Genomic DNA, 12928 nt, shown 5'->3' on the forward strand with positions numbered 1-12928 from the left:
GCAAATATTGCGTCACGGTTTTGGTGCCCTGATTCAATGCCAAGAACTCTCCCAACTTCATCTCGGTCAGCCTGGGTGGAATATAAACTCCACGAAAGGCCTCAGCGAACTCTCTCCACGTAATCTGAGCATTTGGAGGGAAGGTTGTGCGATGGTGCTTCCACCACATTCCCGCTGGTCCTTGCAACTGATGTGTAGCATACTTAGTTTTCAATACCTCAGTCATCCTCAACACACGGAATTTATCTTTCATAGTGTTGATCCATTCTTCAGCATCAAGTGGTTCTGTTGCTTCCTTGAATATTGGCGGCCTAGTGTCCATAAAATCTTTGAAGCTACTGTGCTGATTCACCCCAATGCCACCACCCTGATTGTTACCGCGCTGAACATTGTTGGCGATGGTACGCAGAAAATCCTCCATGTTCTTCTAGGATTGCTCCGTGTTGCGCTGACTCTCGAGCAACTGTGCGAGGAACACCTCTGGGGTGAGCGGGGGAGGAGGTGGCAAATGCGGTTCATGTGGGGGCTCATTGTTGTTGCCGTGGTTCCCACCACCACCACCACCGGTCCCAGCACCATTACACCGGTCTCAGTGGACTCATAAGTGGTACAACGAGTATTTGTCATCTGCATATTTCAGCAACAAGTAATGATTGAGTGAAGCTATAATAATTGTGAGTGAATGAAAAATTATGCCGAACTAAATTTACTGGAGAGAATAAATTCATACAATAAAACAGAGGCACAATAATCGCATCCCAATTAAAACAACATCCCTAATTAAATTACTTCAAAAGCAAACATCGTGTCCATACAACCAAATTGCCAGCATACATACACTGGACTTTTATGCGTTCAGATATCGCATTACTAGCCAAGTTCCAATCACATGCCAAGTCTCATAAGTTCGAAGCAAGATACATTAGGTTACATGCCAACAAAAGAAAGGTCATCGCGACAGGACCTAAACACTAGCACAAGGCAACTAGCCTACTCCTCGGGGCCGTCGTCGGGGTCGGAGACGTCACCATCGCCCCCAGGTGAAACTACAGGCTCGTCCTCATCGTCATCGTCGATGTCCATGCCAGCGGCGTCTGGAGGAGCATATGGGCCAACCCCATTGTAGAGCGCGTGAAACTCCTCGTGCAGGTTGATGTTGTACTCCTCTAGCTCATCGACCCTCTGTAGCAGAAGGTCCCTCTCGTCCCAGGCTTCATTCCTCTCTTGAACCAACTGTCCAATCATGCGGTATGCATTGTTGTTGGCCTGAGTCAACGTATGCACCCGCTGCATAGCTCTATCACCTCTCTCTACTGCCTAGTTTCGCTGTAAGCTCATATCAGCCAACTGCTCCTGCAAACTAGCTATAGCACGTGCCTGCTTCTTCTTCTGCTTTCTCACCTTAAGCTTATCATGACCACGTAAGCCAGTCAAAGTCCAGTTGGTACTCTCAAGACCCTCATATGCTCTGATGGCGGCGAACATAGCGCTCATAGCATGGTTGTCGCTAGCCTGTCCCTCAGCTGGACCTCTGACCAAGGCACTTCCCTGAGGCTAAACCCAAATAGCATCACGAGGATCATCCCTAGGAAAGGTGCCAGCTAGAGCTGCTGCAAGCTCACTGGGAAATCTGCTCATGATATCCCTGATGACGCGGAAAGCTACTCCCTCTGCACCCTCAATAGGAGTGCGACCCTCAAACTTCAAGTGCCAACCATCCCATTCTGGAGCATCACCAAGGGCAGGAACTGTGATCTCTACCACTGCAAGTCCATCTTCTGCTAACTGGCTCTCATTCCAAGAGTACACCGGCTCTTGACCCTCTAGGTACCCCACATCATGGAGCACTCTCCAAAGCAAGGTTGGCATGCCAAACTCGCTCAAGAAGGTGTCCGTGGTGCGGTGTTCCCTCAGGGCCAACGGACGTTGAGGTGCTCTTCCTTCGGTGGACTTACGGGCGGTCTGCTTTGTGCGGGCCATCTGTAGCAAAATTTCTTTTATTACTCCGTGGGAACATATTTTAGGTGATACAACTTTTATCAAAATGATATAATCAATTTATAAGGGGAGGAATGCATGACATGAATGAAATGCACAAGTAATATGATGTATGTACGTGCCGTACGTTCTCACAAACTTATGAAATAAATACTTTCTAGCGACGAATTCGGTGGCATACAAACGATCTCTCAATACGTATCTAATACGTTCTACACGATAACGTTGTTATGTACCTGCAGAAGATTCATTTCAGCCCAATTCCCAATGAATGCATAAAAGCAGTAAATTTTATCTACACGCTCTACATGAATCCCTAGATACGTGTACAATGGTAGTAACTACCCGAACCATCGTCCTATCAATGGCATCGCCTCAACAGACGGAATACCCACACATGAGATACCTTTGTAAAACATGCGTAGAACATGTAATTACTCCAGCATCATATAAGCATTCACCCTAGATCGGTGGTGCATCCGATCATGCTCTCACAGTTCACACTTACCGAGGCGTAGAGGCAAATGATCCATACACTACCACTCAAACAAGTGGCACTCATACAATAGCACGCCGTATGAGCAATGAAAGAGAAATATGATGCAAGAACCCCAAGTCAGTACTTAATTAAGCCACCTAGAGTCCTTAACTAGGCATAAAGGATATGACCACTGGCACACTTTTTAGTTTGGAAATCATGTTTTTCAAATGCCTTTTTGTTTTAAATACACTTGTGAACAGTAACACGCTAAACCATGCTCTGATGCCAGCTGTAACAGAACCGACCAATTATACGAAATTAAGTAAGAAAATCATCCGCCAGAGTAGACGATTTAGCAAACTTAAGCCCGTATAACCCAGTAGTTCGTGAAATCGCGAAGGATTTCAAACCAACTCACATACCAGCCAAGATCGTAATAAGTTTAGCGGTCACCATCACATATTATATAAAAGTTCGCATCACTGGTACATCAGAGTTTAAACATAGTTATTACAAAATGAGTTCAAATAAAAGTAGCGGAAGCCATTTGTTCAAAACCACACGCACTCACACGGAGTTCAAATATAGTGCCAGCTAATGATCATCTCCAACAAAAGCATCAGACGAGACGTAAGGAATGACCATGCCCATGGTCCTAAGCATCACCCATCGCAGGATAAAGGCAGTTGATACAGTAGCCGTAATACATCTGCCCATCTACAACAAGTGGGAATAAAACCCTGAGTACGAGAAGGTACTTAGCTAGACTTACTCGACGTAACCGAAAATAAAGTGACACCAAGGATTATGAAGGGCTTTATAGTAGGGTGGCTGACTCATTTGCAAAAAGAGGCATTTTTAGTATTTCAAGAACCTTTCCAAAAGCATTATTGTCAAGTTAATTATTATTAACCTGTCGACTATATTTGCACCTATACTAGAGCAAGCATGTGATTAAGCAAATAATGATAACCAATGATCATTAACAACTTCCATAAGGTCATATTCATTATAACTGTCCAAGTGTTCCATCAACATTACTACGATGAAGTCACTCAAGTCAAGTGCTCACTATCCAGGAGCGATGGTGATTCGAATCGATTCCTAACCAGCTGGTGATTTATTCCTTACACAAACCTCACTCACCCGCTAAAGTGAGGTATCGGTCACCGAGTCAACTATCTAAGAATCTCGAGTTTGCCAGGAACCACATATACCCGGGGGCCGACCGACTGCTCTTTGGTCTTATCTTCGCGCCCCCGTGTCCTACCACACCTGCTCCGGCACAGTGCGCTGCAGGCAATCTACTCGGCTAGAATAATCTCCCAGCTTCGCGGTCGAAAGGTACTTTATTCGGCCAGCTAAATGTAAGGCATGCGTTCAACATGACCTGAGGCCCAACAACGGTCGGTCCTTAATCGACACAGATGGAAAGCACTACAGTCCAAAACTCTGTAAGTTTCCATCCGGTCTCAACTTCATTTAACACTTAGTTATACCATGACTACATAGTTCTCCAAACAGATCCAGGTAACCACCTATAGCTCACAGGTGACAGGAAATCACCCGACTTCTACCGGTCTAAGCCAGCTAAGCATTGACTCGACTGTGGATACCAGGGTAACAAGGATATAGTATAACAAAGGTAAACAAGGTATAATGCAGCAACAGTTGCAAACAACTCCTGAACGTAATGCATCAATTAAAGTAAAGCCTTTAATTAATAATCGCAAACCGAGGAGAAAAATGCTCCGGGGCTTGCCTCTCTCGAAGGAGCTCGGGCGGTGATCGGGGCACTCCGGAAGTTCCTCAACGTCCTCCTCGTCTACTTCGGTCACTTCCTACGGCTGCACCTCGAGCTGCTCCTTGGGTATGACGACTGGGCTCTCGGTTTGCGATCCTGTATGATGCATGTGCGTAAGTGCTTATGCAAAAGGTGCATCGGATGAAATGAGCACAATGGATATGCTTGAATGCAAGGTAGTCAACATCATCCAAGAACATGTACTACAAGCACATGTCATCTACTGCATTCTCTTCTACTACTAATATGCTAAGTCAACACATCTCATTAAATGCTTCAAAGATACACCAAAGCTTCACTAATTTCTTAATCATGCATAAAGCAACATTTGATTAAACCCTAATTAATAATAGGTTTGAATAGCAACATCTATTTTTATAGCTTAGAAAAATCTTACAAAATTACCATAGCACAATACTACCCTAAGTAGTCTACCATCAGATTTTTATGGCATTTGGCTAAGTGGAATAGCCTACACAAAAATGACAAGCTTGGACCTAATTATGAACATGAAAATACTTTGTATTATGAAAAGTGTCAAACAACAGATTTAGTATTTTTCTTAGGTTCTAAACAGTAAATAACCACTGTACAAAAATTATCACATGCATGTTTTATACAAATTTTGCTCTCTAGCAAAAATAACAAAAATCAGCCATTAAAGGCACTTGAACTACATCTCATAATTTTTCTACAGGACATGCATGGAATATATTTTTCACAGGAAGTACATTACACAAGAAGAGTAACAAACTTGGAAGCATATTTTTCTGATACATATAGGTTTTACTACACATTTTACAAGATATCAGTAATATCAAGGATTAAATAAAGCTCTATAGAAAAGTATCTCAAAAATGACATGTAATAATTCTATCATGTAGATCTGGTGACAAGGAACACAACAAAATTTGTTTCAACAAATTTAGAGTAAAAAATGAGTACACAAACATTTTCCAAAGTATTTCTCTTCCCAAATAATAAAAGAAAACCGAAATCAATTTTTCCTATTACTACTGGGCCGGCCCGTGGGAACAACTGGCCCACGGCCACTTTTGGCCTACGCAAACGAGCGAAGGAAAGGCAACGGCCTGGCCCGGGGCTCCGGCCCAAGGCCGACCTGGCCCAGCTCGGCCAAGGCGAGACGCCACGCCACGCCGGCGTTCTAGACGCCACGGTGGTGCGGCCGCTGCCAGCGGGCCGGCGGCCGTTGCCGACCACGACCGGGCAAACGAGTGTGAGCGCTGGGTCCACAAGAAGGTGGCGAACCTGAGCAGGTAACTCAAGGGGATGGAGAAAGGATGGAGGAAGCCCTTCCACGGCGAGGACAAGCGCGGCGACGCCATGACCGATGGCGGCGAAAACGCGCAAGGCCGCTATACCTTGCTCAAATGGTGTCCCTGCAGCGAGCACCAGGTGCCGGGGAGCGAGGCAGAGCGACGTGTGCTCGATTGCGGGCAATGGTGGACCACCGGCGGCAAATTTTGCCGGCGGGGCTGCGGTGGCGATGGCGGCGCGAGCAGAGCTCGGTGCGGGGCGAGGCAGAGAGGCAGCGCGGGAGAGGAAATGAGGAGTGCAGGGAGAAGCGGAGCTGCGGTGGCTTGAAAACGGCGAGGCGCGCTTGCTTGCGGGGGCCACGGAACGCCACCCGGCCGGCGTCGCCAGCATGTGCTCGCCACGCGGCGCGGCGTGCCTGACGCGGTCGGACGCGTACGCGCGCGCGGGGGAAGAAGGAAGCCAGCGTGCGAGGTGGGCTGGGCCGAGGCGAAGGCACGGCGTGGGGAGGATCGTTGGGCCGGCTTCGGCTGGTGGGCCAGAAGTGAGGCGGCGGCCCGTTAAAGGAGAGAAACAATTTTTCAAATTCTATTTTCAATGAATTTTCAAATATCAGTTTTCAAATACCCTTTTGAGCAAGAAAATGACTTCTTTTGAAAATGACCCAAAAATAAAAGTTGCTTAGAATTTAATCCTCTACAACTTTGCTTTAGGGACCAACTAAAAATTTTGCATAGCTTTTGAATTGGGAAGCAAAAGCTAAATAGAGGGGATTTTTGACCATTTCCAATAATAATTTCAAAAGCATATTTTGTCAAAAGTTTGAATACAAACTTTGCTCCAAAAATTATGCTAAATAATTCTAGATGATTTACAATTATAGCCAAACATGTTTTACTAACCTAGCAAGCATAATCAGGGCAAAATAACTCTAAACAAGTGTCTGCAACATTCATGTTTCACGAGCATGTTTCATATGTTTCGAAGCACTGTTTCAGTTACTATTTACATGATTAGGCATGTATGATTAGGATGCTTGATGATGCATAATATGCATGATTTGCAGTGCCTAAATGCTTGCATAACACCGGGGTGTTACACTATACAAAAAGTTTCAGAGTCAAACCACAACTCGACCGTTACTTTCACTACAAATCTTACCAGATCATACTCAACAATCATGAAACTTCTTCGGAGATGTTTCGGTTTGTAAGCAATGTACGTGACAACTTATGCGACACCTTCTCAAATTTTTACCACAGCCTCCACATAAGATATCATGACATCTTATCAAATTTCATGATTTTCGGACTTCTTTTGGTTTTTATAGAATTTAAAAACCATTCAACCACACGCTCGGGGTTGTGTTTCCGAAATAAGATGTTCGAAAACCCTTATAATCTTATAGGTAAGGCCTCAAACTGGGTTGAATAACATGAATATCAATTTTATACTCATTTTTTTCAAATATTTGAATCACTTGCAGTTCAAATTTAACTTAATTCAAAAAATTGCTTGAAATGCAATTAATTAGTTAAATATAGCAAATAAATTCAAAAATACACCAAACTTAAGCATGGAGTACCACATGTGGTGTGTGGAGAGGTGAAAATTTTTGAAGTGCAGGAGCCAAAAAAAATTATACTTTGCCAAGTGTCTGCTATTGACACTCGGCAAAGAGCCTCTTTGTCGAGTGTTGTATTTGTACACTCGGCAAAGAGCTGACGGCGGCAGGCTAGATTAACGGCGGGCCAAAATTTGCCGAGTGTCAGACGTTGACACTCGGCAAAGAGGACGTCTTTGCCGAGTGTTACCTGTTGGCACTCGGCAAAGAGACGTCTTTGCTGAGTGTCAAGCCTGAGCACTCAGCAAAGAGTAGCTTTACCGAGGGTCGTGGCTTTGTCGAGTGTTGAAGTTTGGGCACTCGACAAAGACAGTGCCCGATATAAAATACTCGGCAAAGTTCTTGACACTCGGTAAAGCTTAGCGATTCCGGCAGTGACCGGAGCCAAAAGGCTGTACCCGCCGTCGCTTCTGCAACCGCGGATCAAGACGGACTAGACTAGCTATAGCCTATAGGAGGGACATGCTGATATGCAGCAAGCAGCATCAAGGGTGCAGGTGCAGCGCGCCGCGTATCAAGATTACTTTCATTATATTTCAATTATTGAAACAACTAACAGGGCTCTCGGACACAAATTAAATCCGGAGTTTCTGTCACAGTTTGTGATTCAAAAGTGATGTGTCCATGTCATGTCGATGCCAAAATGCGATCCAATATTTATTTATACATACATGTTTATGACTTCTTATTACTATCCGAAGATGAACCAAAGCCAATGTGGGTAATATCCACTTTTACTTAGGGCCTGTTTAGATCAACGGACTAAAGCGTTATTGGATAATTGGCTAAACGTGGACTAATTAAAATTTTCTTTTCTCTAATGAGTTCTACACACCAATTAGCATCTATTAGTTTTGTTAGACCATGATTAGTTCATGTTTAGACCTTTTTTATTTGGCATTCAAAACATGGACTAACATTTAGTTTAATCCATCCAAACACCCCCTTATTTATTTGCGCCATTCTCGACTGTACACAATTTCTTGGCTACTGTTTCTAAGAATTTGATCTTGAAGGCTTGGGCACCTCTAGAGTGCAAGTTCTTCACTTTAATTCAATTTGGCCGTCGTTCAAAACTGTGTGGAATGCCGATCAACTAACCAATAGACACCTAGCTTGTCCTTTATACTCTGATAAGAACTTTACATTAGTGAATATCTGGTAGAGAATATTATTCTTCAATAAGTTCTGCTGTTGTTCTTATACAATATTTAATATTAAGTTACTCAAATCGATCATATTAAATATATGAAATTATCGTTTTTGCTCCAAAAATCATATAAATAAATATAAATGATGATGAGATGAGAATTGAGACATAGGGCTGGTTTGAAGAAGGAAACCCAACATGACGAATGATGAATCAGATATTGGACTCGTTTCGACACGGCCCAGCCCAGCCCAGCCCATATAAATTCCCAGACCCTAGAAACTTGCAGCCGCGTCTCCGATAATCGCCGAGGAACCAAAGCGAGAGACAACCACTGCGTAAACGAATCCATCGCCATGGCGTCTCGTCTCGTTGCGGCTGCGGCCTGCTCCTCCTCCTCCGCGTCCCCCCTCGCCCGACTAATCTCTCGCCGCGGCCTTGCCGGTGCCGCAGGTACGTACACCTTCCCTGCCCTTTCTCTAGATCTAGGGATCGCGGGCGCAGGTCGTTCGGATCCGATCGTTGATTGCGACCATTCCTGGATCCGTCTCGCCAGATTCTTGGCTGCGATTTAGTTTTGGATTTGGCGTGTGTTCATGATGGGATATACGTAGCCTAGGCCCGATGCGGTCGGAATGGGGGGTCGCACGACGCACATAAGAATATTTGTTGTTTCTGTGGCGTCATATCGTTGTGATGGATAGCTTACCTTGCTGAATGCTAATGGGTTCGTTTTGTGTACTTGCCACAGACGGCCATGGACCTGCGAGGGTGCCCTTGTGGAAAGATCCGTTGAGCCCGAGCAAGTGGAAGGAAGAGCACGTGAGTTTACCCTCGAATATCTTGTTTTAAGCCATTGAAGCTCACTTCATTGAGGTTTTGATGATCATCATGTTAGTATTAGGCATACAACCTGTGGAACCAGTATATTAAATTTTCTTTATGAGAGTCAGTCACTGAACTCTTGAATTCATTTGGATGCTTAAGTGGAAACCACATGAGTTGGCAACTAGTGCCAATCTTTTTGGTCATGTAGTCAGATTACAGGTTTACCTACATCTTCAGGTTGCCTCTGTCATCAGTTGGATCAGTATTTTTTGTACCTTCCCATATGCATTTTGTAGCCAAGTTCTTGAAAAATTGACTGGGACTGGATACATGCTTGTTATCTATAATAATTCATCTGCAAAACTAGAGCTGTTGGACGCTATAGCTTGTTTTCATTTGAATCATGTCATCGAGTTTCTTCCTGATCCTTTGAACATACCCTGCTTCATGTAAAGTACTTCATCTAAGTACCTTTTACTGGCTGCAATTACCCAACATGCATGCCTCTAGCCAAAATATGTTGGCAGGAAGTGTTCCAAAAACCAGTCAAGGTGGCCTGGCTACAATTAGGTCCTGGTCAATGAGGCCAGGTGAGGTCAAGTCAGTCTCAGCAGACACTGAATCTTGTTGGTTTGCCACTAATCATTCCTCCTCACACAACCCCGATGTTGAGGGATCTTCTCCAAATCAAAACCTCATCTTCTCCCCCCCCCCCCCCCTCTTTCCTCCCCTTCTAGGCTAGCCAGGTCAGTACCTAATGATTCTTGAATTACACTTTACAGATTATAACTCCTGCAAACAATAGCTGACTCATATCGATGTATCTTGCTATCTTGAATGTATTCTAAATTTCTAATATGAAAACTGGACCTTTGATGCACTGTTTCAATAGATAAATAAATAAATAAATTCTTTGGTGTACATTACGAGGACCTTCATCAGCTCTGGGAGTCGTTAAGAATTGTCTTTATGCAGTGTCTACAGTGTTGTGGTTTTATATACGAGATATGTATTTGATTTTTTTTTGCACCCACACAAGGTGAGGTCATTTGATTTTCTATGTTATATTGTATCTTTTTGTTTACAGCATCTGCTTTTCATGTGTTTTCTATTAATCATAGTTGAAGTATTGCGCTCTGATCTGTTTATATAGCAGCTCCAAATGCACATGAGTTTCTTTTGTAATTAATTTGACCATGGAGAAATTTTTATAACTATGTTCCCCTCATGCAGTTTGTTCTAGCAAGCCTCTCTATGTGGGGGGCTCTTATTTACGGTGGTTTCAAGATTTTTGGTGGAAAGAAGGAAGACAAGACTGAGGTAATTCTTTAAAATTTAACCAGTTACACTAACACTTGTACAATGTTGTATATAGTAGTTGATTAGTTCCTGACACTCTGATAACTAGAATGTGTAACTGAGAAATAATCTGTCAAAGCAAAAAGGATGCATCTGTGCTTAGGCCTGGGCGTTAGGTTTATTGTTCTTCGGTCGGTTTCTTTTAGCAAAAAATTGTCACCACAAACTAAAGCACTGCACATTTTAGTTTTTGGTTATTCAGTGGAGTCTTCGGTGTTTTCTGTAGAAATAATGACGTGGCAGCAAATGATAAGAAAATCAGGGAAAACAATTGGGGAGTGTGAGCTGGGCTTGGTGGCCATGGTCCTATGCTTGCGACTGGACCCGCGGAGGCTAGCGTGCCAGTGGCGACCGTCCACTTGCGCACTTGACTAGGCCGCCTGTGCATCCACTGAGGTCCGCACTGTTGCGTGCTTGTCATGGCCTCTGGCTTTGCTCCCTTGACTCATTGTCACTGCCTGGGTTAGATTGGGGAAGGTGGATAACTGGATAGCAACGTGGATGGCGTGTGACGTCAGGAGCAATGTGGTCTTGGCAATTGGGCTGGGCCACATGGTGTGTGAATTGGGCCAATGGCTAGCGCGCTCCGTGCTCTGTTTGTTTGGTGATCTCAGTGATTTGGTTTCTGACGCTCATGAATCACACTACACTTCAAACCGAACAGGCAGGGCTTCTCCCATGACCCACCACACTGAACACCAACCGCAGAAAATTCCATAAATTTTGGTATGGACGGTGTGGTTAGTTTGGTGCGGTGTATTTTGCCCAACCTTGTGTTACTAAAATTAGGCTGCTTATCACTGCCATCAGCACCAACAACAGCTTAGTTTATTGTGGGTGATCCCACCACCAATGTATCGTGTGAGGTTAATTATTGCTAATACGCAATCCGAACGCTTGTCATTTTGTTTTTTACACTTCACAGTGAGAATGATTTATGAAATCTAACAGTTACAAAAACCTGATCCTCTGCTACAGGCGGCACCAGCAAAGGCATAGTTGCTTGGGACGGAGCTCTACCTATTTCTGCGGCCAGGCAACAATGTTAAATAAAAAGAACATTCTATGTTGTTCTTTCAAGTTGATAAATTGTGGCAACCAGAGATTTTGATTTATGTATGTAGGCAAGATTTTGAGAAGGTACGCTTGCTCTCATCCACCATGAATAATCTTGCTGCAGTGGAACTTCATGTTGGCGAACACTGCAAATGTTGTACTTCTTTCGTGTGATTGATAGATGTTTTACCTCGGTTGCCATCATAACTTGAGCACTGTACTTCCAAATTGATTCACGCACCGTGCTTCCTTTCTATTGTGCTGTTACTGATGAATTTAACAAAAGTTTGATTGATACGTTTATTTGTACTGCTTAGTTTGGAAATTGGAATATGCCGTTGTTGCAAAGTTTTTGGAGGTGTTTACGTGCCCCCATAGAGGCCTTCCACTTCCACTGCCGAGAAAGTTTTGGACCCCACCAGCGGCGGTAGAAATTTGACCAACTTGGAATGAAAAAAAAGAAAGAAAGAAAACACCACCGCTTACCTCTCCCAAGAAAGAATCCCCTCCCTATCAATCAATAAATAAAGAATCCCCTCCCTATCAATCAATAAATAAAGAATCCCCTCCACCTTTTCCTTCGTCCTCACAGAGCATGAACAAATCCCCCCGATGGACTCGGCATACCAAATCAAGCTTTCCTGTCAAATCTTAGTTCAATTGCTCTGATCCGCCTGTGGCCGGTGCAAACTACAGGGTCTTGCGCCTTGCGCCGCCTGCGCAAACGCTCTCTGCTTGTACCCAAGCGAGGCGGCGACGGCGAGCGCGCGTGGGCCTCCGGTTCGCGAACCTGGCACCGTATGTCGGATCTTCGTGGTCAACCACCCGAGCATTTGTCGCGTTTTGCCGTCAAGTTACTGACAATTTGCATTTTTAGCAGTAGACAATTTCATTTAGATTTTGACCCTGCAACGACCCACAAGACCAATGTACGTGAGCGCAGAGCACACTTGTGCTTTTTGCCTCATGGATATCCTGTCATGACCAATGGGAAGAGAGCGTTTTACATTTGCATGGTCCAGCCAGCCAGCAGGTCTGGCGGACTGTTGGATCCGCACCTGGATTCGGCTCTGATCTAAAAATGTTCGAGTTCCAGTTTGATTTTTGGTATAAAGTATTCTGCTTTCGTCTCTAATTAATTAGACGGTTGTTAAAAGATTATTTGGCCGATGTAATTTTTTTGTATGGATGAGTTGAGCGGCATGAGATCTTGACCACATATTATATTACATATAGTTTGGTAGGGTTTTTCTTTAGGATTTAGAAGTCGTCAGATGATTCATGCCACTATGCCAGAATGCATAAGCGATGGAGACTACCAGCGAAGAATCAGCAGATTGGTTACCCAAACAT

The 12928-nt window shown here is 44.1% G+C and overlaps 1 protein-coding gene across 1 annotated transcript; it reads left to right on the forward strand.

Moving 5' to 3' along the window:
• Positions 1-8618: 8618 nt before the first annotated feature.
• LOC136538692 (uncharacterized) lies at positions 8619-11829 on the forward strand. The gene is made up of 4 exons (XM_066530651.1): positions 8619-8785; positions 9084-9154; positions 10394-10480; positions 11498-11829. Exons 1-4 carry the CDS (start codon positions 8689-8691, stop codon positions 11516-11518), a joined length of 276 nt encoding a protein of 91 aa, XP_066386748.1. The 5' UTR covers positions 8619-8688; the 3' UTR covers positions 11519-11829.
• The last annotated feature ends 1099 nt before the right edge of the window (positions 11830-12928 follow it).

The sequence above is a fragment of the Miscanthus floridulus genome, chromosome 2 (genome assembly GCF_019320115.1).
Source record: "Miscanthus floridulus cultivar M001 chromosome 2, ASM1932011v1, whole genome shotgun sequence".
In the NCBI taxonomy this organism is placed as follows: domain Eukaryota; kingdom Viridiplantae; phylum Streptophyta; class Magnoliopsida; order Poales; family Poaceae; genus Miscanthus; species Miscanthus floridulus.

Excerpts from the sequence above, each read along its gene's own strand:
- LOC136538692 (XM_066530651.1), top strand. The coding sequence starts at position 8,689 with ATGGCGTCTCGTCTCGTTGCGGCTGCGGCCTGCTCCTCCTCCTCCGCG. Across the intron at positions 8,786-9,083 it reads CGGCCTTGCCGGTGCCGCAG|ACGGCCATGGACCTGCGAGG; the intron begins GTACGTACACCT and ends TACTTGCCACAG. Across the intron at positions 9,155-10,393 it reads GCAAGTGGAAGGAAGAGCAC|TTTGTTCTAGCAAGCCTCTC; the intron begins GTGAGTTTACCC and ends CCCCTCATGCAG.